The sequence below is a fragment of the Trachemys scripta genome, chromosome 4 (genome assembly GCF_013100865.1).
Source record: "Trachemys scripta elegans isolate TJP31775 chromosome 4, CAS_Tse_1.0, whole genome shotgun sequence".
NCBI classification, from domain to species: Eukaryota; Metazoa; Chordata; order Testudines; family Emydidae; genus Trachemys; species Trachemys scripta.
The window spans coordinates 64267933-64289799 of NC_048301.1; the positions used below are offsets into that span (position 1 = coordinate 64267933).

The 21867-nt window shown below is 45.0% G+C and overlaps 1 protein-coding gene across 2 annotated transcripts in view; it reads left to right on the plus strand.

Annotated features, from left to right (window-relative positions):
* Window positions 1-1565: 1565 nt before the first annotated feature.
* ZFYVE1 (zinc finger FYVE-type containing 1) overlaps window positions 1566-21867 on the plus strand; it is a 32065-nt gene continuing 11763 nt past the window's right edge. The window contains exons 1-4 of one of the 2 annotated variants that reach the window (XM_034769252.1): window positions 1566-1881; window positions 2884-3803; window positions 17124-17628; window positions 19754-19968. In XM_034769252.1, the coding sequence (XP_034625143.1) occupies window positions 3309-3803; window positions 17124-17628; window positions 19754-19968 (1215 nt within the window). In that variant the 5' untranslated portion in view covers window positions 1566-1881; window positions 2884-3308. Of the gene's footprint in view, window positions 1882-2437; window positions 2758-2883; window positions 3804-17123; window positions 17629-19753; window positions 19969-21867 lie in introns of those variants that run through there. The other variant, XM_034769253.1, reaches the window with a different exon arrangement.

A 21867-nucleotide genomic window follows, 5' to 3' on the forward strand; every position in this document is an offset into this window, starting at 1 on the left:
AGAGGAATTTTTAAGATGGTCGGAACTGAGATGTCAGGGAATAGGGATAAAATATTTTAAAAATGATTTAATTAGTAATTCGATTTTTAGAAACTCTAGTAAAGTTAAATCGTCAGCGTATATCGCAGCATTGCAGCTTAGGGCAAATATTTATCCTACTAGGGAGACATTAGCAAGAGGAAGAGGAGGTGTGAATGCTCTTTGTAGATGGTGCGGTAAAGTGCGGGAGACTGTTCCCCATATCTCAGGACAATGTTATAAGACTAAGAATGCTAGGATAAAAAGGCATAATAGAGTAGTGTCTGCAGTTGTAGATAAGGTTGGTAAATTAGGGTGGAAGGCAATGATAGAGCCCCATTTGAGAAATAGTGAGGGTGAGTTAAGAAAGCCGGATATTATATTTATAAAAGGAGATACAGCAGTGGTGGTTGATGTTACAGTGCGATGGGAGGATAATGCCGGAAGTTTGGAACAAGCCCACAGTGAGAAGGTGGCTTATTATCTTGAGTTAGAGGAAGAAATTAAAAACTTAACGGGAGGTAAAAATATCCACTTCTTTGGTTTTGTGCTTGGGGCGCATGGCAAGTGGAGTGAAGGTAATAATGATTTGTTACAATTATTGGGAATGGACAGAAGTAAAAATTTTAAGGAGAGTATACGTAGACTTGTTTTATATTCCACTATTGGTATGATGGCTATATTCAGTGACAGGTAAAGATCCCGGAGTTTCCATTCCGTGTATCTTGCCAAAACTAAATTTTAGCTATTTTGGTTTCCATGCTCTAAATTTTCAAATTTTTAATATTGTTTTGAACATTAATATATTTAGTGTTATTTAATATCTGTCCTTCAATAGAATGGTTTTAACTATATAATAAATACTTATTAATGGATGAAATTCCAATTTAAATTATTAGTTTTTTTTTTTTAAACTACTGGATGTGGATGCGGACTGGCCGCGTATAGTAACCAGGAAAGGGCAGGTAGTCACGCCTGTACATAAATAGGGGTGGGGTCCTGGGGGGCAGTTAGGGGCAGGGGTCCCAGGAGGGGGCAGCCAGGGGACAAGGAGCAGGGGGGTTGGCGGTTCTGAGGGGGGCAGTCAGGGGGTGGGAAGTAGGAGGGAGTGGATGGCGGCAGGGTCGGACTCACTGGGTGCACACCCTAATGAAATGTGCTGTGCACGCCTATGGTGATTACAAGAGTAGGAGCGGGGAACTCACTAGTAGCATGAGAACAGGGTGAAGGCAAATCAGCCACCCCCCACAAAACGTCAGCACAGTCCCTGAGATAAAGCGTGCTGCGGCACAAGCTCACCCCCCAAGTCACCAATCGACGCGCTCACCCCTGCGCAAGTCACCCTCCCGCCCCGGCTTCACCCTACCACCGCCAGCCACATTCTGCGGCCGCTGCAGAGCCGGCCTTGGGAACCACAACTCCCGGCCGCCCGTGCGCGCCGGCGGCGCCTGGTTCCGCGGTGCTCACCCTGGGACTTGCAGTCCGCCCGCGGCTCCGCAGGCACGAGGGCGCGGCGCGGAAGCGCCAGTACTACAACTCCCGGCGTGCCTGGGCGCCCTCTGCTCCTTCCTCCCCGGTCACCTTCCTGTCTTCGCGGCGAGAAAATAAGCCTGAAGTTCCCTGCGATCAGCTGATCCCCTCTGACAACAAGGGAGACGGAGGCGAGGAGCTGAGGAACTGGCATAGACACCCCGCGGGGGCAGTCAGCCTGCCTGGGGGGGCTGACATAGCCATCTCGGGGCTACACCTCAACGTGGTGGGGGAGCGGGTCAGACTCCCCCCAGGCTGCTGAGAGGAGGAGGAAGAGGCGGCTGGGACCTGACTCAGTCACTAAGTACTGGAGGGAGGAAGAGAAGGAGGAAGGTGCCCGCTGTTTTGTAAACAATAGACTGGGTCGTGGAGTCCCTTTTGGGGGGCCTTCTTTGTTCCTAGGCACAGTATATCCCATCCCCCTCTCAAAGCTGCCTGCCCGATGATTGTGTTGTTGTTGTTGTTTAACAGGAGGAATTGCTCCTTTTAAAAAAACTGTTTAAAATGACAAAATGTTGTTTAGTCTGGTTTAAGGTAGGTGAATGGTGAAAGTATGAGCAGGCAAGCAGTCGATACTGCTGTTATTTAGTAAATGTAGAATTGTTTAAATAAATGTGAAGTGACTAAAGAAAACATTTGTTTTAACTCCAGGCAGAGTCTATATTTGGAGTGATCAAGACACAAGTGTAAACAGTGTATAGGTGCCGTTTAACCCTTCTTGACACCTCTCCCCCTGCCCTATCAATGATGATATTTTTAATAAGTTATTGCTTTAAACAGGTGTTTAAAATGACCAAGAAAAAATTGTTGGTTGTTTTGATTTAAGGTAGGCGAAGGAGCAGGCCACAAATATAATCAGTCAGCTTCAATTTTTAAAAAGTTGTTTGTTTGTTTTAAAATTTAAATGACAAGTTAGCTGACTTAGTTACGATAGGCTTTGTATATGGGGTGGCAACTGTAAATAAGTGTGTTCAGACAAAGCCTAGTTGATCTGCAATGTATATGTAGCAGTTATTTGTTTTAGTAGCCTTATTTTGGAAATACTGTGTGTGTGAGGGATACAAACAAACGTCAGTGTGGTTATAATAACTTAGATTTTGTATCCAGAATCACAGGGCTGAGCATACAAGGATAATTTCTTCTTTGGGAAAGCAGATCAGGAAAGTCCCTGGAGTGCTGTGAACTCTGAGGGAGGAGCTTAACTGTGGGGTGAGACTAGTGAATTTTCTAGGGATACAATTCTCTGCACTGTGCATTTCTAAGGTTATCTCATTTCTTCTTAAGGTCATATGTTACTAATTAAAATTAATCTTTTTTTTTCTCCCTCGGATCTAGGTGTTCCAGGGAAACGTTTGAACCTGTCTATTGAAATACCCCAGTCTGATTCCTGTACATCACTGAAACTACAGCTTCAAGTTAAGTAGAAAACCCTGTGGGTCAGCAATTGAAACAACCAACCTTGTTTAAGATTAATTTAGAGAAAGAACACATCATCTGCACTTTACGTATCATTAAACCTTTTTTGGGGGGCGGTGGAGGGAGGGAGAGATTCAGCATTCAGGCTGGTACAAATCTTTACAGCAGCAGTCATTACATTGTTTATAAAGTTAAGAATCCAAAGTCTTTTTTTTGCAGCTTTTTGTCCTTGTGAAGACAGATTAATTTTACAACTGAAAGCTCTTGAAAACCTGTATACATTTCCATTAAAAAAAAAAAACTGATCAGATAAATACAACTTCCAAAAAAAAAAAAAGCTGAAGATGAGTGCTCATGCTCAAACAGCAGAGAAGGGACTGAACACAGTACTCCTGTGTCAGGAAAGTTACGTTTGCAGTGGGACCGATGAAGCAGTCTTTGAGTGCGATGAATGTGGGACCCTGCAATGTCAGCGCTGTGAAGAAGAGTTGCACAGGCAGGAAAGGCTGCGAAACCATGAACGGACCCGTATAAGACCTGGCCATGTCCCTTACTGTGACAACTGCAAGGGTGCCAATGGGAGTATAATGCACAACAATGCCACAGGATCCAGGCAGAGGGCAGCAATGAGGTGCCAGATGTGCAAAATAAACCTATGCGTGGAGTGTCAGAAGAGGATGCACGCTGGGGGAAACAAAAGGAAACACCCAATTACCATGTATCATAGTAGCAAACCCCAAGAGGAAGAGGAGGAAGGGATGGATGAGGAGACCAAGAGGAGGAGGATGACAGAAAAGGTTGCAAGTTTCCTCCTGGTGGATGAAACTGAAGAGATTCAGGTGAGAATTATTGTGTTTTTTTAACAGACAAGATATTTTAGTTTCTGTATTAACCACACTTCTTGATAGTTCTGTTAGACTAAAGAATTCTTCAAGCGGAGTCTATGTAGTCAGATGCTTGAATCGTAAAACAGCACTAAAGATGAAATTGGGATAATCTGCTCTTGGTGCTAAATTAGCATCCTCGGCCAAAGAGACATAGTGCTCAGGAATTTTCTAGCATGTGAAAATGATTATCATCCAAGAAGGAGACAATCTCCTGCCGAGGTAGTCAAAAGACTATACTGATAAGCCCTTTGCACAGCAAGAGTCTTCTCTGGGAGAGATCATGTCATCGGGGCCGGCTCCAGGGTTTTTGCCGCCACAACCAGCCTCAAAAAAAAAAAAAAAAAAGTCGCGATCGCGATCTGCGGCACTTCGGCGGCAATTCAGCGGGAGGTCCTTCGCTCCAAGTTGGAGTGAGGGACCCTCTGCCGAATTGCCGCCGAATAGCTGGACGTGCTGCCCCCCTCCGGAGTGGCCACCCCAAGCACCAGCTTGCTAGGCTGGTGCCTGGAGCTGGCCCTGCATGTGATAATGAGCAGAGCTGTGGGAAGAACTGGGTGGACTAATGGAGAACAGATCAAGATAAGCTGTCTCTGCACAGGGAACCCAGCTAACACAGATGATAAAGTAGTTTGTATTGTATTTTATTATTTTTTTTGGGTGGGAGGGAGGGGAAGAGAAGATAGAAGTGACAATGTTCTATAAGAAAATCTAGACTTGTGGGTGCCATCCAGGCCCCGAGATACTGTGCTTAGGGTGTTATGGTCACAGGTATGATTTTAAAACTCCTACTGAACACAGCTGGGGTGAACTGATTGCCCATTCCTTTGGTCAAAGAATGTATGTAAAGACAGTAATATTACTCATCAGCTCAGAATGACCACGGCAGGAGAGCCTATTTTACCATCACCCTGATTAGTGTATAATAAATACCACTACCAAGCATGAGGGGCAGCATCGGAGAAAGCACAAAGGTACTGTTTTGAAAATGTAACCAGTGGGTGGTGGAGGCTGGCATTAGAGGTGGAAGTCAACATCATCTCTCACTATGTAAACAGGGTGGGGAAATACTCTGAAGGGCCTTGAAAGTAGCTTATGTTTGATGCAATAGACAAGTGAGAGCCAGTGGAGGCGTTCAAAGACAGGAGATGACCTAGACAGAGTGATGAGCTAGGAAAATGACCTATCCAGCAGCATTCAATATGGATAGGAGAGGGGCAAAACTGAGTTTGTCAAGGCTAAAGAAAAGGATGTTGCAGTAATCGAGACATGAGATGAGAGTTTTAGTTGTATGGAAGGCTACAAGAGGCCATATCTTTGAGATGATATGCAGAAAGAATCTGAAAGATTTATATGTAGCTTGGATGTTAGGACTTAGAGAGAGGTCTGAGTCAAAGATCATTTCCAGGTTACGGGCTTGAGTGACAGCAGGATAGTGGTGTTATCCACAAGGATCAAGAAAGGAGGTAGTCTCCCTTCCCCACAAGCCTTTCCCACTAAGCGCTCTCTCTTAGCCATGATGAGGTTGAGCTGACTGCTGGATATCCATGATGGCACGTAAGAGACAGGCTGAGAGTTTATTTTGAACAGGTGTTCCCTGTAAACATCCTCAGAACTTGCTCATTATCCTCAAAACTCTCCTTTGCCATGAGGCCTACAAAAAACTTAGCAATGATTATTCTGCTGGTATGCTGAGTCCACTGCCTATCATGCTGACCAATCCTGTCTTATTGTTTCTTTTTACTTCCCTATCTGTATCCATCCGTTGTGTCTTGTCTTATACTTAGATTGTAAGCTCCTTTGGGCAGGGACCATCTTCTTATTCTGTGTTTATACAGCGGTTAGCACAATGGGGTTCTGGGCTGTGAGTACAGTTCCTAGGTGCTATGGTACTACAAATAATAGGTGAGCTTTGCTAAACTTTTAATCTTACCTCTTATAGTAGGCCTAAGAATCACAGAGAACTGATTTAATAGGTGGTTCTTACCACAGGGTAAGAATACAATCCTTTGGCGTATTCTCACCATCAGTAGCAGGTGGGATAATATCAGTTTGTCCAAGGTATAATTATGTAGTGTACACCCTTAGCTAGAGTAAGCAGCCTCCTGGGCTCCAGCTGATCATGGAGATGGTTGATCATGTGCATTCTGCCTTCTATAGCATGAGGTGACTGACTTATGAACCTAGAGCAGCAGTCATAAGAGACAGCAAGGCCTCTTGTTCTTAGTCAAAGTGGGGCAAGGAAAAAAGCTTTGTGGCTAGAGTTTCTTAACAAAGAGAGGAAGAAAGCTTCCTGCAGCAAGTTACAAGAGGCTAGGTTCCTGGAAGCCACAATGTTAAATGGAGAAAGGAGGGTCCATTTATTGTTGATTCTCTCAGCTGAAACTCCCACAGCAACCAACATCTCCCTCTCCAATTTAAGAGTTTTCCTTGCCTTGTTAACAGAGCAACCCTTTCCACCTCCTGAGTCCAGCCCCATGCTTGGGTTTCTCTGGAACCCCTGCAGTGAGACATCTTTTGTCAACCTGTTGCTCAAGGGTATGGAATTGAGCTTCTTCCTGCGAAACACTGCACAGGATATACATACTGCTCCATGGAAAGACTAAAGAAAGTTTAGATGCCCTGGATGACTGCTGAACATAGAAGATGGAAAGGAAACCACATCCTGTACTTGCCCCAAGGATGGCTCATTAAAGATGATCTGGTTGGTCATTTTATGCAACTGTTGGGTAATAGGTTGCTCTGCTGTTAAGGTCTAATGTTCCCTCTAATTTAAAAGTTACATGCACTCTTGATGGAAAGTCCTGAAAATACTGGGGCTTCTCTTTATTACTTGCTGGCTTGAGCCAGGTCAGAGTCCAGAGGTAAAAGGATAGAAAGACATGGAACACATTTTCCTAAAGAGGGAATCCTTAGCAATCAAAACAAACTAACAAAATGACTTCTGTCTTTGGAGAAGATCTCATCTTTGTGTTTTATTGCCTGCCTCTGTGTGCGGAGAAGCATTTGTGTAGCAAATGCTCCCAGTTTCTGTAACACCATCCCCCCCCCATCTGCTGGTGTGGGAATACTTTGATGACGCTGTCAGCCTGAGCCTTTTCCCCCGGACTGTACCTTGCTTTTCTGCAGCCTTAAGTTCCACAGCGGGGCCTTTGCCTCAGACTTTTAAAAGGAAGCAAAGTTGTGACACCGACACAGGGCTTGACAGAGGTTCCCAACTCTTAGGGGTGGGGCGTCTTGTTTGCATGGTCTGAAACTGGGGCTTCCATGTCCCTGGCATCCATTTCACCTGTTTTCCTTTCTCTCTCTCTCGCTCCCCCTCCTCATTTGGTTTAGGAAGCTTTTCTTTCCTATGTATCTTTGTGAATTTGTTTCCTCCCAGCTCTATGAATGTCTCCGTTCTCAGTCCCTGTCATTCCCTCCCCAGCACTTCCTCATCTCTCTCCCCCACCTGGTTGGCTTTCTGTTCTCCCAGGGCAAAGGATGGGAGCAACTGAAAAGTGTTGACGGATACAATACTCCTACAAAGCAGCCCCTCCCTCTCCACCTCCCGGGTCTGTAAGCATTTTGGAGAACATTAGGATACTTTTTTCTTAGAAGTGTGAGAGGAGTCATACAAAACTCAGCAGAATACACAACCCTGCCAGTAGTCCCCAGCCTGACTCCTGGCTGATTTGAAAAATAATCCTTGGAAAGCATTGTATCATCACTTTTTCTCCCTGTTGCTTGCTTGTTCTGCCTTCCCTCTGGGCAACTGGCTTCTTCTTGCCTGCAGTGAGTGCAGGTTCCCTTTCCTGCTTCTTGCCGCTCACCACTGCATGTGTGTGGTCACACTTCTGCCCTCTTGCTGAACTAGGCACAGCTCTGAAAAGCAGGCTGTAGGCTATTTAGCAGTTGCTTGTCCCTTAGTCCCAGGATGGTTTTTCAAAACCTAGCTAAACTAGGATTATTGGCAGATATACTGGTGCCTTCCCCATGCTTACCAAAGGGCTCTTTGTAGAGTTCCAGTGGGAGCAGGAGACAGGCAGACAGAGCAAGTAGAGGCTTGAAGAGAAGCCATGGGAGGCAGAGTCTGGTAATCTCCTGACGTCTTTTCTCCTCTCATCCAATCTCTCTTGGCCTTTCCCATGGCTGTACTCCCCTGTTTCAGCAGGGGCCAGTCAGGGTATGTCTACACAGCAATGTAAACCTAGACTCCTTTGTGTCCACACAACAGTTGTGCTAACCTGGGGTCCCAGGACCCTGCAAGGCTGGAGAGTCTGAGCCTGTGTTAAGCTGGGATCTAAGGTCTGAGCCCCATTGCTTTCCTATGTGCACACAGCTCCACTTTGATTCCGGTCACGGAAGTGCTCCAGATGTATCCCAGAGTTCCTTGGGGCAACTTCCCTATAGTTCCTATGCTGACAATCTGTGGTGCCGTCTCTTGCACTCTATTGCAAAAGGAAGCCACACATCCCTTTGCAAATGGCAGCAGCTCAGGTCAGCGTTAGCCCAATGTCTGCTGAACACTGGTCTGGAAGTGCCTTATCAGAGCACCTGCAGGGTTTTCAGTGGACACTGCGAAAAGCTTCTTCTGATTGAAGAGAGCTGCTTTCTGGTCACAAGAGCACAGCCAGATTTTGGTGAGCACAGCCCGGGTGCCTCAGCGCATACAGCCCCATGGAGGGCCTGGGAGCAAGGGCCAGAGGGCAGAGGGGGGACTAAGCGGCTGCCCTGCAGGAAGAAGGAGCAGCAGAGCTCCGGGATCAGCACAACTCGGGGAGGATGACCCCCAACATCCTGGCTGCTCCCCTTTCCTGCAGGGTAGCCACTTTGTCCCCATTCCACTCTCTGCCCCCGCCCCCACTCTCCCTGGGGCTGCGTGTGCAGAGGTGCCTGGGAAACGTGCACTATCAGGGCGGCGAGTGGGAGTCAGCCCCAAAACCTCTCTGCAGCCTCCTGTTGCAGCTGCTCTGGCTCCCCCTCGCTGTTGAGCAGAGCTTGCCTGGAGCAGGGAGCAAAGCTGACAGGCGGGAGGTAGCTCCTGGCTGCCCGGATGTTGGGGGTCACCCTTCCCTAGCTTTGAGTCCAGGGCTGCCCGGGGGGGGAGGGGGGAGGGAGCAAGTGGGGCAATTTGCCCCCACGAGAATATAGTATTCGATAGTATTGCAACTTTTTTTTATGGAAGGGACCCCCGAAATTGCTTTGCCCCAGGCCCCCTGAATCCTCTGGGTGGCCCTGTTTGAGTCAGGAGGTCTGCTGCTCTCCCTCCCTGCAGGGCAGCTGCTTGTTCCTCACTCCACTCTGTGGCTTTTGCTCCTGGGCCTTTCCTGCCCTCCCTGGGGCTGTGTGGGAAGGGGCATACGGGCACTGTGAGGGCGGTGAGTTGGAACCAGGCCCACAGCTTCTGGGGTGCAGTGGGGGCAGGGATAAGGGATCCTGGGGGAGTGCTGGCGTACACTGTACCCCAAGCCCTGGGGATGCACTTCACTGCTCTGGAGCTGGCAGCGGCCAGGCTGAGGGGTGTGTATGTGTTTTTCCTCTGAAACCTACATTTTATGTCAAACTTCAAAACAAACAGACAAAAATAAAGAAAAAACAACCAACCAAAACCACCTTCGTGGAACATCCCATTTTAAAAATTAAGAATTGCCAAGTTTCATTTGAATAGTCTGACATCCCTGGAGCCTACTGGCCTAATTATCCTCAGAACAGGAGCACGTGGGCATTTTCCTGCCAATGTGACTCAGCCTAGAGGTGAAGAGCCCAATTCTCATATTAGATAGTAATTCATTCTACTGACACATTCACGAGAGGAGCTAATTATGCACATCTGTGTCTCATCAATTGCACCCATCACGATTAGGAAACCAGGTGGGCAGTAGAGTTTTCCCACAGTGCAACACATTTGTAAGGCTAGAGTGTCAGCATGGGAAGGGGTGTGCAAGATGCTGTGGGATAGGGTTACTTTGACTCAGGTCTGTGCACTGCAGTGTGGATGCCAGAGCCCTAAATTCTAGTATGGGTCAGAAAATCCTTACCCTAGGGTTAAAATGCAGTGTAGATACTCAAGCCTAGGGTTCCCTGACATGGGTCAGCTGACATGAGTCCCACTAACCCTAGGCTTACGTTGCTGTGTAGACAACCCTCAGAGGCAGGTACAGGAGCAGCCCTTGAAGCTCAATGCCTCCCATTGCTTTTTCCTCACCGTTAATGTTGGCTGAGTAGCTTGGTGGTCATGTGAAACTGGAACTGTCATATTCCTCCTAGTGAGGTCTTGACTCCTTGCCTCCCCTCCCGCCCAGTTATATTTCACACTTTCCCATTGTGCTAGTGGGGGACTAGATTAAGAGAGAGTTTATGTAGAAAATATTCTTTAAATATAACCCCATCAAAGGCCCCTGCATAAGATGTTTCTGCATCACAAGGAAGTTAAACTTTGTTAGTATGGACGGAGTGTTGTCTAGTAGTTAGAAAAGATGTCTAGGAGTCAGGACCGCTGGATGCTGTTCTTGGCTGTTACTGACTTACTGTCCATTGGGCAAGTCACTTCACTTGCCTGGGCCTCCCTGTCACTATTTGTAAAATTAGGGTGATAACACCTGCTTTCCTCACAGCACATGGGGAGGCCAAATTAATGTCTGAGGAGGACTCTGAATACTATGAGTACAAAGTATTATTAGCATTCCTGTTCCATTCTTGTTAGCTGTTCTAAAAAATAAACAAACAGGTTGGAGTCCTCACAGAGCAGAGGAAGTGTTCATTGTTCTCAGATTAACACAAAAGTAAAAAAAGAGTACTCCACCTAGGGGATCAGCTACCAGGCTATCTACCTTGCTTTCAGAAGTTGTTAGAAAGCTCGTTAGGTGTTTCATACCACCCAGCTGCCCCTCATGGATGTACCCTCCCTGGTAATTGCTTGGTTCCCAATCACTATCTTGTCTCAGGGCTGTGGCAAGGTAATGGGGCCTCTTTACAGTTTTCCCCCACAATATGCCTGGTCTGCCTTATGACCTTTGAAATTGGATTCACAGTCTCCATTGCTTGCCCAAAATTTGTAAAAAAGGTTTTCTCACTCCTGTCTTCTTGCCTTTCACAGGCAAGAGCCCACCAGTCTCATGTTCCAGGTGTGGACAACCTGTACTTTTCAATAATAATGTTATGTTATTATTTAATGCTCAGATGTGCCAATCAGGATCACATTGTGCTAGGAGCTGTACAAACACACATGAAGATACTGCCTCCTCCCTGAAGAATTTTCATTCTAAGAATAAAGATAGCCCTGATTCTCTCCCTACTGTGGCCCCTTTACACCATTCCATAGGCAAAAAAGGGTACAGTGGCCGCACCTTAGGGAATACCCTCAGTGTAAAGTGGCTTCCCTGGTGGAACAGTTCTATGCAACTCCTTGGAGCCCCCAACACAAGGGGAGAGTTAATGATGGGAAGGGGCATGGCTGGAGTGAGCTGTGCTCTGACTATTCTGGGCTGACAGGGGCCCATAGGCAGCTGTGGGGGCCACATATAGAATTCTAGAGGCACAAAGTTGATTTAAAGCCTCTTTTGTTCCCTTCCCTCCCCACTGCCTGGGCTGTCTCTCAGAATTAGGGCCTATGATGGTATAAGGTCTTGTTCCTGCAAATATTTATGCCCATGGTTACCTATCTTTATTAGTCCTATTGAAGTCTATGAGACTACTCAGGGTACTATAAAATTAAACATGTGCAGGATCAGGGTCTAATTCACTATGAAAAATTAGATTTTAAGTAAGGAATACGTGATGTTATAAATTAACTACTTTTGGAAAGACTTTTCACACAAAAAAAATCTCATGACAAGAAAGAAGACATATTTGATAAACTGAGTAGAAAACCAAATCTACAGATTACCTTTTAGACTAAACGCTCCGCTTTGATCCTTGTGGCCCACTTTCACACTGCCTGCTCAGAATGGAATATCTGGTCTCTGAGGCATTTGAAAGCTGGAAAGGAGTGATAGAAACAGGGTTGAATTAAGGCAATCTGAGTCCCTAGGCGCACCATAACGCAGAGCCCCACTATGGCCCCATCTGCATTCTATGGTCCTGCATCCCACTTGGAGTGGCATGGCAGAGGGAGGGCTCCCTCCCCTCGTAGAGAGTCCCTTTCCCCTGGAGTGACAGCAGGGACTTTCCCCTGCTCCCCTCCCCTGGGGGGCAGCAAGGACACCAACAGGAGTCCCATCTGAAGGTGTAGGAGCAGCAGCGTGAGGCCCCCCAGTAACTATCTCAGCAGCTGAGGTGTATTGGGGTTGGTGGGTGGGTCTACTGCGCTTTTCTCATGGCACAGTTTCCTCTGTGGGGTGGTGCTGGTGGGGCCCCCCAAAGCACTGAGATGCATGGAGTAGTTCACACCTCTCAAAGCCATTCTCTCAGTTTGCAGGACCAGACAGATATTGTTCCATCTGTTCTACTCAGTTCATATTTTCAGACTTCAATTCACAACCATATGGCCTAGATTTTGTTTTTTTTCCCAACGAAAGCTGAGATTCTGATTTCATTGCCTGATTCCAGGAGCTGGCATTTTAGGCCTGGGTCTGTAGTGCCTCGGCCGTAATCCAGCCCTGGATGGAGCCCCGTAGTTTGAATAATTTAAAACTGAACTGGCCAAAACATTAGTGTCATAGGAAGCCATGCTGCCTTTGGAGAGATGGACTGGGTCTCTTTGATTTCCAACTTCTATGATTTAAATGCTAACCCTGTCTGAGATTCGTTGCCTAAAAATGCCTGACTTCTGTATTTCAGAAGTTCAGTGCTGTCTGTTATGGAGGCACTGGGTGAGACCACACAGTTAAAATTGCAACTGCTATTCCATTATAAAGCTTAATTTGACTCTTTCCCACTCTGTCTTTAGTTGAAAGAGCCATTGGTCTGAATTTATGTAGGTATTACAAGTTTTAAAAATGATTTTTAGAAGTGTAGAAATAGAATGGTTTGTATTGCATAACTTACAAACAAACAAACAATGATTTTCAGAATGAAAAAAGTCCTTTTGGGATTCATTTATTTTTGCTATTTTTGTCTAGACAGTGGTTTATTGCAGATGTTTGAAAATTGATATATATGACACACATTTGAACACACTGCCAGGAATCTTGTCATTTATTTTTCCATTGATTTTTTTTTTTTTTTTTAATATACACTGCGGTTGTATGTTGGGGGATGCTGTGGTATATTGGTTGTCAAATGAGTCTGTTGAATGATACATTTGATGATTTGTACGTTTGGCATCTAAAACTATAGATTGACAACACTTTTAAGTTTTAGTCACCAGACATGCTGTGCCAAAATGAACCCAGTCAAAGAGTAGGATTTTAAAATGCAATAACCAATACAATTCAAACCAATAGAATTCCAAACTTCAGTTCAAGACTATCTATACAACACTACCTGAATATCATATGAAGCATTGTTGAGTTTGTGAATTGTGTATGGCTTATGAAGAGGCAGGCTTTGTATAACCTTTGCATGAATAAGAGTAAGACATAAAAGGTCTTATGCACAGTTCTGAGAGGAGAAAGTTCTGTGAAAAATGGATAAGATTAATTTAGACGTGGTAGTTGTTGTGAGTGTTTTACCTGTGGGTCAGAGTTAAGGTTGTTTGGGTGCCAGTCATAGAGAATGTTTTCATTTTATGTTTTTGTTTTTTTTACATGAACTTTAACATATATTGTTAATGAATGAGATCAGTGTCAAGAAATTCATGGTCAGGAGGTTCATCTTAGGAGTCTTGAGCTATCTTTTTACCTTCTCCCTGGTCCCGTCAGTTCATATGGCCCATAAATCTCTGGAAAGATATGCGTTGACTTCAGTGGGCTTTGAATCAGGCCCTTTATTGGGTAAAGTTCAAAACAATGTACTTAGCTTCCAGACAAGTTAACATCCAAGTTTTTTGACAATCTGTGTTTCATGTCCTCAGGATGATCAAGAGAAGTTATGTTAACAGTTCTCTTTGCTTTTATTATTGCTCAAGTTTCATGTTATTAGATTAGTTGTTATAAATTTCTAAGTATATAATTCCCTCTACAAGTGAGCCAAACATGAACCACATTAGCACTGTGGATCTTTGTCCCAGTCTAGTGGCTGATCCGCACAGAAGGATAAGAGTCTACAGCTCCTATCAGCTACAAAAGTGATCCCTTTAACTATAGTGGTAGAGTTTCATGCTTTCAGTGCTGAAGGTTCCACATTCAAACCCACTAACAACCCACTTAGGGGATGTCATCAAAGTGCACATTAGAGAGGTGCTTTTATGTAAGTATATGACAATTATTAACACAAATGCAAATATCATATATATACCCATACAGAAAATAAGAATAAACATGGTTATAACCTGTGATATGGGGAATAAGATAAGATCTCTTTTTATTAGAGGTAGAAGAGTGTGTTTATCAGTTATGATCTCTAAGGATAATAAAGCTGTCAATGAATCTCCAATGTTAGAAATGGCAAAAGGGAAGAAAGAGGAATATGGGCAGGGAGACTGGGGGCTAAGGAAAAGGACAGTCTTTTTAGATAATGCAGATGTTGCAGTGTCATTTATGGGTGTGGTTTTGCCCCCCCCCCCCCCCCAGTGTCCACTGATATTGTCACTTTAGAGGGGTGGTGTTAGGCAGCATGAGAAACTTCCACAGCTGTGTTTAGGTTAGATGGGCTGCCACCACCCAGGACTTGGCATCAACACCAGGAGATGCTGTGGCAAACCCTGGCAGAACTGTGTCTCTTTAGGACCTCCAACCAACCCCAAAAAAAGAAGGAGCAAGCAAACATTTGAGTTCTAGATCTTCATTGCTTTCAGTTGGGATGAAGCTTAACAATTGTCATTGGCTGGTGTAAATGGACCAAATCTGGGAGGGGAAATTGGTAAGCCAGTTGCTGTGGCTGGATTTCACACAGTTGTATTCTCTAGGGATGCCCAAGTGTATTCAGTGCATTGGAAAGAGGTGAAACAGTTCAGTGTTCAGGTCACTGGCATGGTGTAATTTTAGAGGAGAGCGTGCTGAACACTAACATTGGAGCTATGCAGATTCATATCCCATTAATGCCCCTGTCCAGTGCTTAATTTGTAATGAAAGAGGTGCCGGGGCTCACTGCCTCTGCCCAGTGAGGGCCTGGTCCAGGATCAGGCCCCTAATGAATTGCAAACCTGTTGCTAGGAATTCTGTGTGGAGCTGGCCTTCTCTGACTCTCTCTAGTGCCTTCATGCTGCCAACAATGCTGATACTCCCCTACCCAGACATCTCACACCAGACACCTTGACCACATGTAACCAAAGCCACTGAAATATCCCCACTTGGTTGCCCAGCCAATAGTTAAGCAATTATTTTAACAAAGCTGTTGCCCATCTGGCCTCCAGGGAGTGCCGAGGCCATAATAGTTGGGCACTATGGCTAATGCTGGCTTCTGGGGCACAGGGAGGAAGGGGTTAAGAACAGATTATTTTTTCTTTAAAGACTGGCATCCTTGGAAAAGGGCTGGAGTAGGAAACATAGCAGATGTTTTTAAAGGGCGAGGCTTCTGCATTGAGCCTTACATAGGCAATTGCCTTAATCAGTCACAATATAGTTGAGCATCTGAAGCTGTCCTTTAAACACACAGCTGTCAAAAACAGGCACACTCCTGCCCCCAGCTAAAACCTGGGTGTGCCTTTGTCCTTCCCACTCTGTCCCTGGAAAGCCTGATAACTCCACGTAAAGGGCAGACGAGAAGGAGAGGTGCTTCTGGATGGTTTCCTTCTTTCTCTCATGTTGTGAGGCTGCCTGTAACTACCCTGGACCCATACTCTATAATTTCTCCTTCTGAATGCTGCTCCAAGCCTTTCTCTGGAACACAGACTCTCTTTATTTTAATGTACAGTCTACATCTTGCTCACAGATTTCACCATAGCAGGGTGGGGCTTAAGAACCTGAATCAGTGATCTAAGAATAAACCTATTCAAAGAATCCATTGACTGCCTCCTGACCTCTGTGGATCTTGTGTTCCGAGATGTTCCAACCATACTAACCTGCAGGGGAGGGGAGTTTTGGGACACACTTGTGAGAGGAGTAGCATATGGGAAGAAATCTTTTCTATTCCTTTTCCTGGGAGATGGAAGAGTCTCTGCACCTTGAAGTCTTTAAACCATGATTTGGGGACTTCAGTGGCTCAGACACAGGTTTTGATACAGAAGTGGGTGGGTGAGATTCTGTAGCCTGCGTTGTGCAGGAGGTCAGACTAGATGATCATAATTGTCCCTTCTGACCTTAAAGTCTATGAGTCTATGGCCCAGGCCTCCAGAAATTAGTGGCAAGTAGAAGGGAAATCAGTGCCCTTTGCTATTGTAGGGAACTCCATGGGAGGAGTCAAGGGGGGGAATGAACTGAATTTAATCCCTCTCAGTAAGTGTTTTTATTTTGCTCTTCTTGTGACACAAATTTTCTTGAGCAAACACCTATTGAAGGAAGGATGCCTTGTCCCCATGTGGACACACATGGCAAACTACAATAACCAGACCTTGAGCAGGACAAAAACTTTGAACTCTAAAGCACTGTTATTCTGCAATTGAAATTAGGATTTCAGGTGAGCCTGCCTTGTCTATCTGATCATCTCTTTTATCTGCGCCCCGTTGCTGTGCTATCTTAACAGAAATGTCTCACAATCTGCCATTAAATTTATGACAAGTCTCACTTATCCCAAGTAAAAGCCCCGGAAACCAGATGTATTGAAGGCCAGGTGCAGTGGTTTTTGTTTTGTTTTGTTTTTTAAACTGTTGTGGTTTAAAAAAAAAAAAAAAAAAGGCCCAATCAAGTATATTACAAGGTGGAATAGCAGGTCTGTCTTGCAGTTTTGAAAAACCTGCTTTAAAAATTGCTTTAATTCACTTCAGAAGTCTGGATCTAAATCTGTCTTTTTTTTTTTTTTCCTACTCATCCCATAAGATGTATTGCTCTGGGAGGGTGAGGGGGGGGAACTGGCTTGGAGAATTGGTGATAGGATATGGAGGAGCTGTCATTTGGCCACTGATGATGGAGGGCAAGAGCACCTACATGACTTAGAAGCCTGGGTCCCATTAAAAGTCAATGAGACTTAAGCTCCTACAACATTTTGGTGTTTTTGAAAATTTTGCCTGGGACTCCTATATGTTTGTAAGGTTTATAAAGGACCGAAATGGAAATTGCTCATCCTCACGAACGCTGTGAGCCCTGAAGCCAGCTCTGCTTTTAGTGTTGTCTTTTCTAGTTTCCCATCTATAATGTTGTAATTTTCTTATTTTGGAAGGTGATGAATGAAGAAGACTTTATTAAGAAACTGGACTGCAAGCCTGACCAACACCTGAAGGTGGTGTCCATCTTTGGGAACACTGGGGATGGCAAGTCACACACCCTTAACCACACTTTCTTCTATGGTCGTGAGGTCTTTAAGACATCTCCAGCCCAAGAATCCTGCACAGTTGGTGTATGGGCAGGCTATGACCCTGTCCACAAAATGGTGGTGATTGACACAGAAGGTCTGCTTGGGGCCACAGTGAACGTGAGTCAAAGAACGCGGCTGCTTCTTAAGGTCCTGGCCATCTCTGACCTTGTTATCTACCGTACGCATGCTGACAGACTCCACAATGACCTCTTCAAATTCCTTGGGGATGCTTCAGAGGCCTACCTGAAACATTTCACTAAGGAGCTGAAGGCAACCACAGCCCGCTGTGGCTTGGATGTTCCCTTGTCCACTCTGGGTCCTGCAGTCATTATCTTCCATGAGACTGTGCACACCAAGCTACTGGGCTCCGGTGAGTAGAGAGAAAGAAACAGTGATTCAAAATATAGCTAAATGTTATCTGTTAATTGGACTGCCATGTGGAAGATCTGGGTGAAAGTCTGGTCTTGCTCATGTTTCAGGATGGCAGAGGGTCTGCAGAGGCAGCATGCTATGCTCTGATGGTGGAATGAGAGATTTATGTCACAGGGTAGCAACCCAGTTAGCCAGTTAATGACCAACACTGATTAGTCCTGAAGGGAATCTCCTGTGATCCTCCTCAACATAGGACAGTGACTGTGGCATTGGCCCAGGAGGATGGGTAATAGAGTGAGGGCAAGTGAAAGTGGGGGACCCTAACATTATGATAGGGATGTAGAGGACCCTGTCACAAAAATAAATTAAAACAGATCATACTTACAGAACTAAATGGGTAAGAACTATGAAATGGACTTGTTTATAAACCCTTCCCTGGGCACTGGGATTTCTGGGGATTGGTACCATTCCTAGGCAGGCATGACTTCTAGGAAACACAGACTGAGTGTGTGGTCACCAGTGGCTGGTGGGTTGTCCTGCTTCTTCCTAAAAATATTGCTAAAAATATGCAATATTGCCAGTAGGTTTTACTTCAATGCCTTACAGGGGGTCAGCACCACTATGTTTTCATTTCTCACCACTGTCTATTTCCTTCTTCAGCATTTTAACTTGGTTCATTGCATGCCAGACTAAGCATATTTAAGTCATATGGCTTGTTACACATCTATGGGTGGAATCCTAACTCCATTGACGTCAGTGGGCGTTTTGTGATTGACTTTACAGGGACCAGGAGTTCACCTACTCTTTCAAAGTGTACACTAAACCCTGTTTTGGCTTTGCCCACCCCTACCATGCTCTAATATTTTGAGGGGAGCCTTGGTCAGTGCACCTGGCTACATCAGTGCAGACAGGGTTTAGCTTCCTTCTGTTTGTGTGCATCCAGAAGTGCCCTGCTGTGCAAGACCACAGCAGCTCCCTGCAGGCCCACAATATTGTTGCTGTCTTCTTTAGGCTGGATGTTTGCGGACCACAAGGCGCTAAGCAAATAGAAAAACCAAGGAACTCAGCCCAGCATCTCCCTATGGTTATTTTTCAGAATGTATTTAAGCAACAAAGTGGCTATATAAAAATGGCATCACCTTCTCACCTTGGTAGGTAAATGTAGAACAAATAAGGAAGCAAGATTTCACACAGCATGTAGTTAGCTGCTGGAATTTGCTGCCTCAGGAGGTCAGAGTCAAATGCTGTAGCTGGTTAATTTTATGACCAATAATGATAGTTGTAGTTATATGCACAAAGGCAGGGTAATAAAAACATATACTTGAGAGCATCGGCTGATCTCTGTGGAAGCCAGAAGGGAATCCACCCCCCTAACACACACCATATGCAGCAACACACAGTTGTCCAGCTTGAGGGACAGTGTTTGGGATGTGTGGTTTATTTGTTTTTTAAAAAGGGGTGGGGATTTGCCTTCCTGTGAAGCATACACCATATTCCATTGCTGGAAGCATGTTCTAGGAGTTGGTAGACTGTTGGTCTGACCTGAAATTGCTAATTTTGTATTGCTGGGTTTTCTGGGGGAGGGTAGACGTAGATTCTCCCTTTCCTGCCATCTGGTTTGCATGTAGAATGAACATATAAGGAGTGGTGGGAATGAAGGCACTAACGCTAAACCTTTCACCGTGTGGCCTAGTGGCCCGGAGCCAGGAACTGCTGAGTTCTAACACACTTTAACATAAAGTTTGTTTACTTAATGTCAAATATTCCAAATTGGCCTCTAATTTTTGGTGCCCAGTTTTAGGACCAGTAAGCCCAGATTTTCAGAGATTCTGACCACCCACAGTTCCCATTGATTTCAGTTTTAGCTGTGCTCAGCATCTCTCAACTTCGGTTGTAGGGGGCTAACACTGTATCCAAAACAGAGGTGACTTTTGAAAATGTTTCATTCTGCCATGTGTCAAATGGGGAATACTTGTTTATCTGCATCACAGAAGGGTGGTGAGGAGTGATTAGGAATATGAGTATAGCACTTTGCATTGTTAAAGCACTGCCTGATTGTTGAATAGTATTATGTTAAACCAACAGTTGTTAATACACCTGTTACTGCTTTTGAATGGGTTTAGATCACCCCTCTGAGGCGCCTGAAAAACTCATCCAGGATCGGTTCCGGAAACTGAGCCGCTTCCCCGAAGCCTTCAGCTCAATCCACTACAAGGGAACGAGGACTTACAATCCCCCCACAGACTTCTCGGGACTTCGGATAGAAGTGGAGCACCAGCTGGAGAACAATACCACCCGTTCCCCACGACAACCTGGGGTTATCTTCAAAGCACTGAAAGTAAGTCATTTGCTGCAGTGTGGGGCTCACCAGCGGTTGGGGAAGAGGCTCCTGGGGTCCTTATTCATGTCTGTGGCACCATTCCCAAGTATCATGTACTCTAATAAAGTTCCACACAAAGCTCTAATGCAGAATTGCAGCTATCTGGAGAAAAGGCAAGTCTTCAATGTCTCTCATATAGATGGTTGAATGGGCTGGGTGGCTCTATGCTAGGGGAAGACAGCAGGACAGGGGGAAAATAAAGAAGAACTTATGGAGACCCCCTGAAGAATCAGATGGAAAAGTTAAAGGAGAATCAGAAAAGCAAAATCTCAAACCCACACCTAAGAGGAAGCTAACTGGGGGAGGAAAGAGTGATAAACTTTATTGCAAGTGACAAACAGTTCATGGAGGATATTTATAAAGATGCTCGTGGATCTGGCCAGGAGGAGGTTATCAATAACTTTCTTAAGAGCAGCATCAGTGCAGTGATAAGGGTAGAAACTGAGAAGAGATGACTAAGAGGGGATATGATAGAGGTCTATAAAATCATGAATGTTGTGGAGAAAGTGAATAAGGGAGTCGTTTTTTTTTTATTCCTTCACATATCATAAGAACCAGGGTCATCCAATGAAATTAATAGGCAGCAGGTTTAAAACAAACCAAAGGAAGTATTTCTTCACGCAACACACAGTCAACCTATGGAACTTGTTGCCAGGGAATGCTGTGAAGGCCAAAACTATAGCGGGGTTCAAAAAAGAAAAGTTCATGGAGGATAGGTTCATCAGTGGCTATTAGCCAAGATAATCAGGGATACAACCCCATGTTCTAGGTGTCCCTAGCCTCTGATTGTCAGAAGCTGGGAGTGGACAAGAGGGGGTGGATCATTCGCTGATTGCCTGTTCTGTTCATTCTTTCTGGAGCACCTGGCATTGACCACTGTCAGAAGACAGGATACTGAGCTAGATGGACCATTGATCTGACCCAGTTCCTAGGTTCTGATTGCAAGGGATCTGAGAGGTGAGGAAGTAAAGGCACTGGGTACAGACAGTATACTGAAGGAGCTGGGAGGCAAAGGGAAGGAGGGAGATGTGGCAGTAGCTGGAGAAGCGAGTGAGATCAAGGGAGGGATTGTTAGGATTAGAGATACAGTAGTATACTTGAGGGCTGATGGAAAGGAGCTGGAGCGGTGGAAGAGAGGCTGAAGATCTCTCTAATATATCTATGTCCTTATCACCATAATACCAGTGGGCTTCCTAAGTATTTAAAAATAAGAATAACAATCACTCTCTCTCTGTAGGAGAAAGAGCATGATTATTTTCTATGTATGTATGCTTGTGACGAACTTGGTTCTCCCTCAGAAAGTTTAAGAAAAGAGTTTTGCATCTGGTTCTGAAAATGGTTATTCCTCTGGCCACTATTATTTCCTGAGGGAGTGAGTTCCACGGCCTGGCTCTGGCTTCTGTGAAAGTTCTGTCCCCTGCACTCATACGCTGCCTCCTGGTGGGCATTTTCATTGCTTCAGATTTTTAAGAGCAGGTTAGACAAACACCTGTCAGGGATGGTCTAGATAATACTTAGTCCTGCCCTGAGTGCAGGGGACTGGACTAGATGACCTTTCAAGGTCCCTTCCAGTCCTATGAGTCTATGATTCTAGCAGGCAGAGGTTTAGGAACACCCAGAGCATGAGGTTGCATACCTGACCATCCTGACTCATAGCCATTGATGGACCTATCCTCCATGATCTTATTAAAAACAAAAAAATTAAGCCCAGTTACACTTTTGGCCTTCATAACATCTCTTGAAAGACTTATTTTACCAAAGCAAATGGACAGATTAACAGTATGGCACTTGTCTTTTCCAAAATGCCTCACAAAATAAAATATGTGAGGAGTTTTAATTTTTATAATATTATTATTT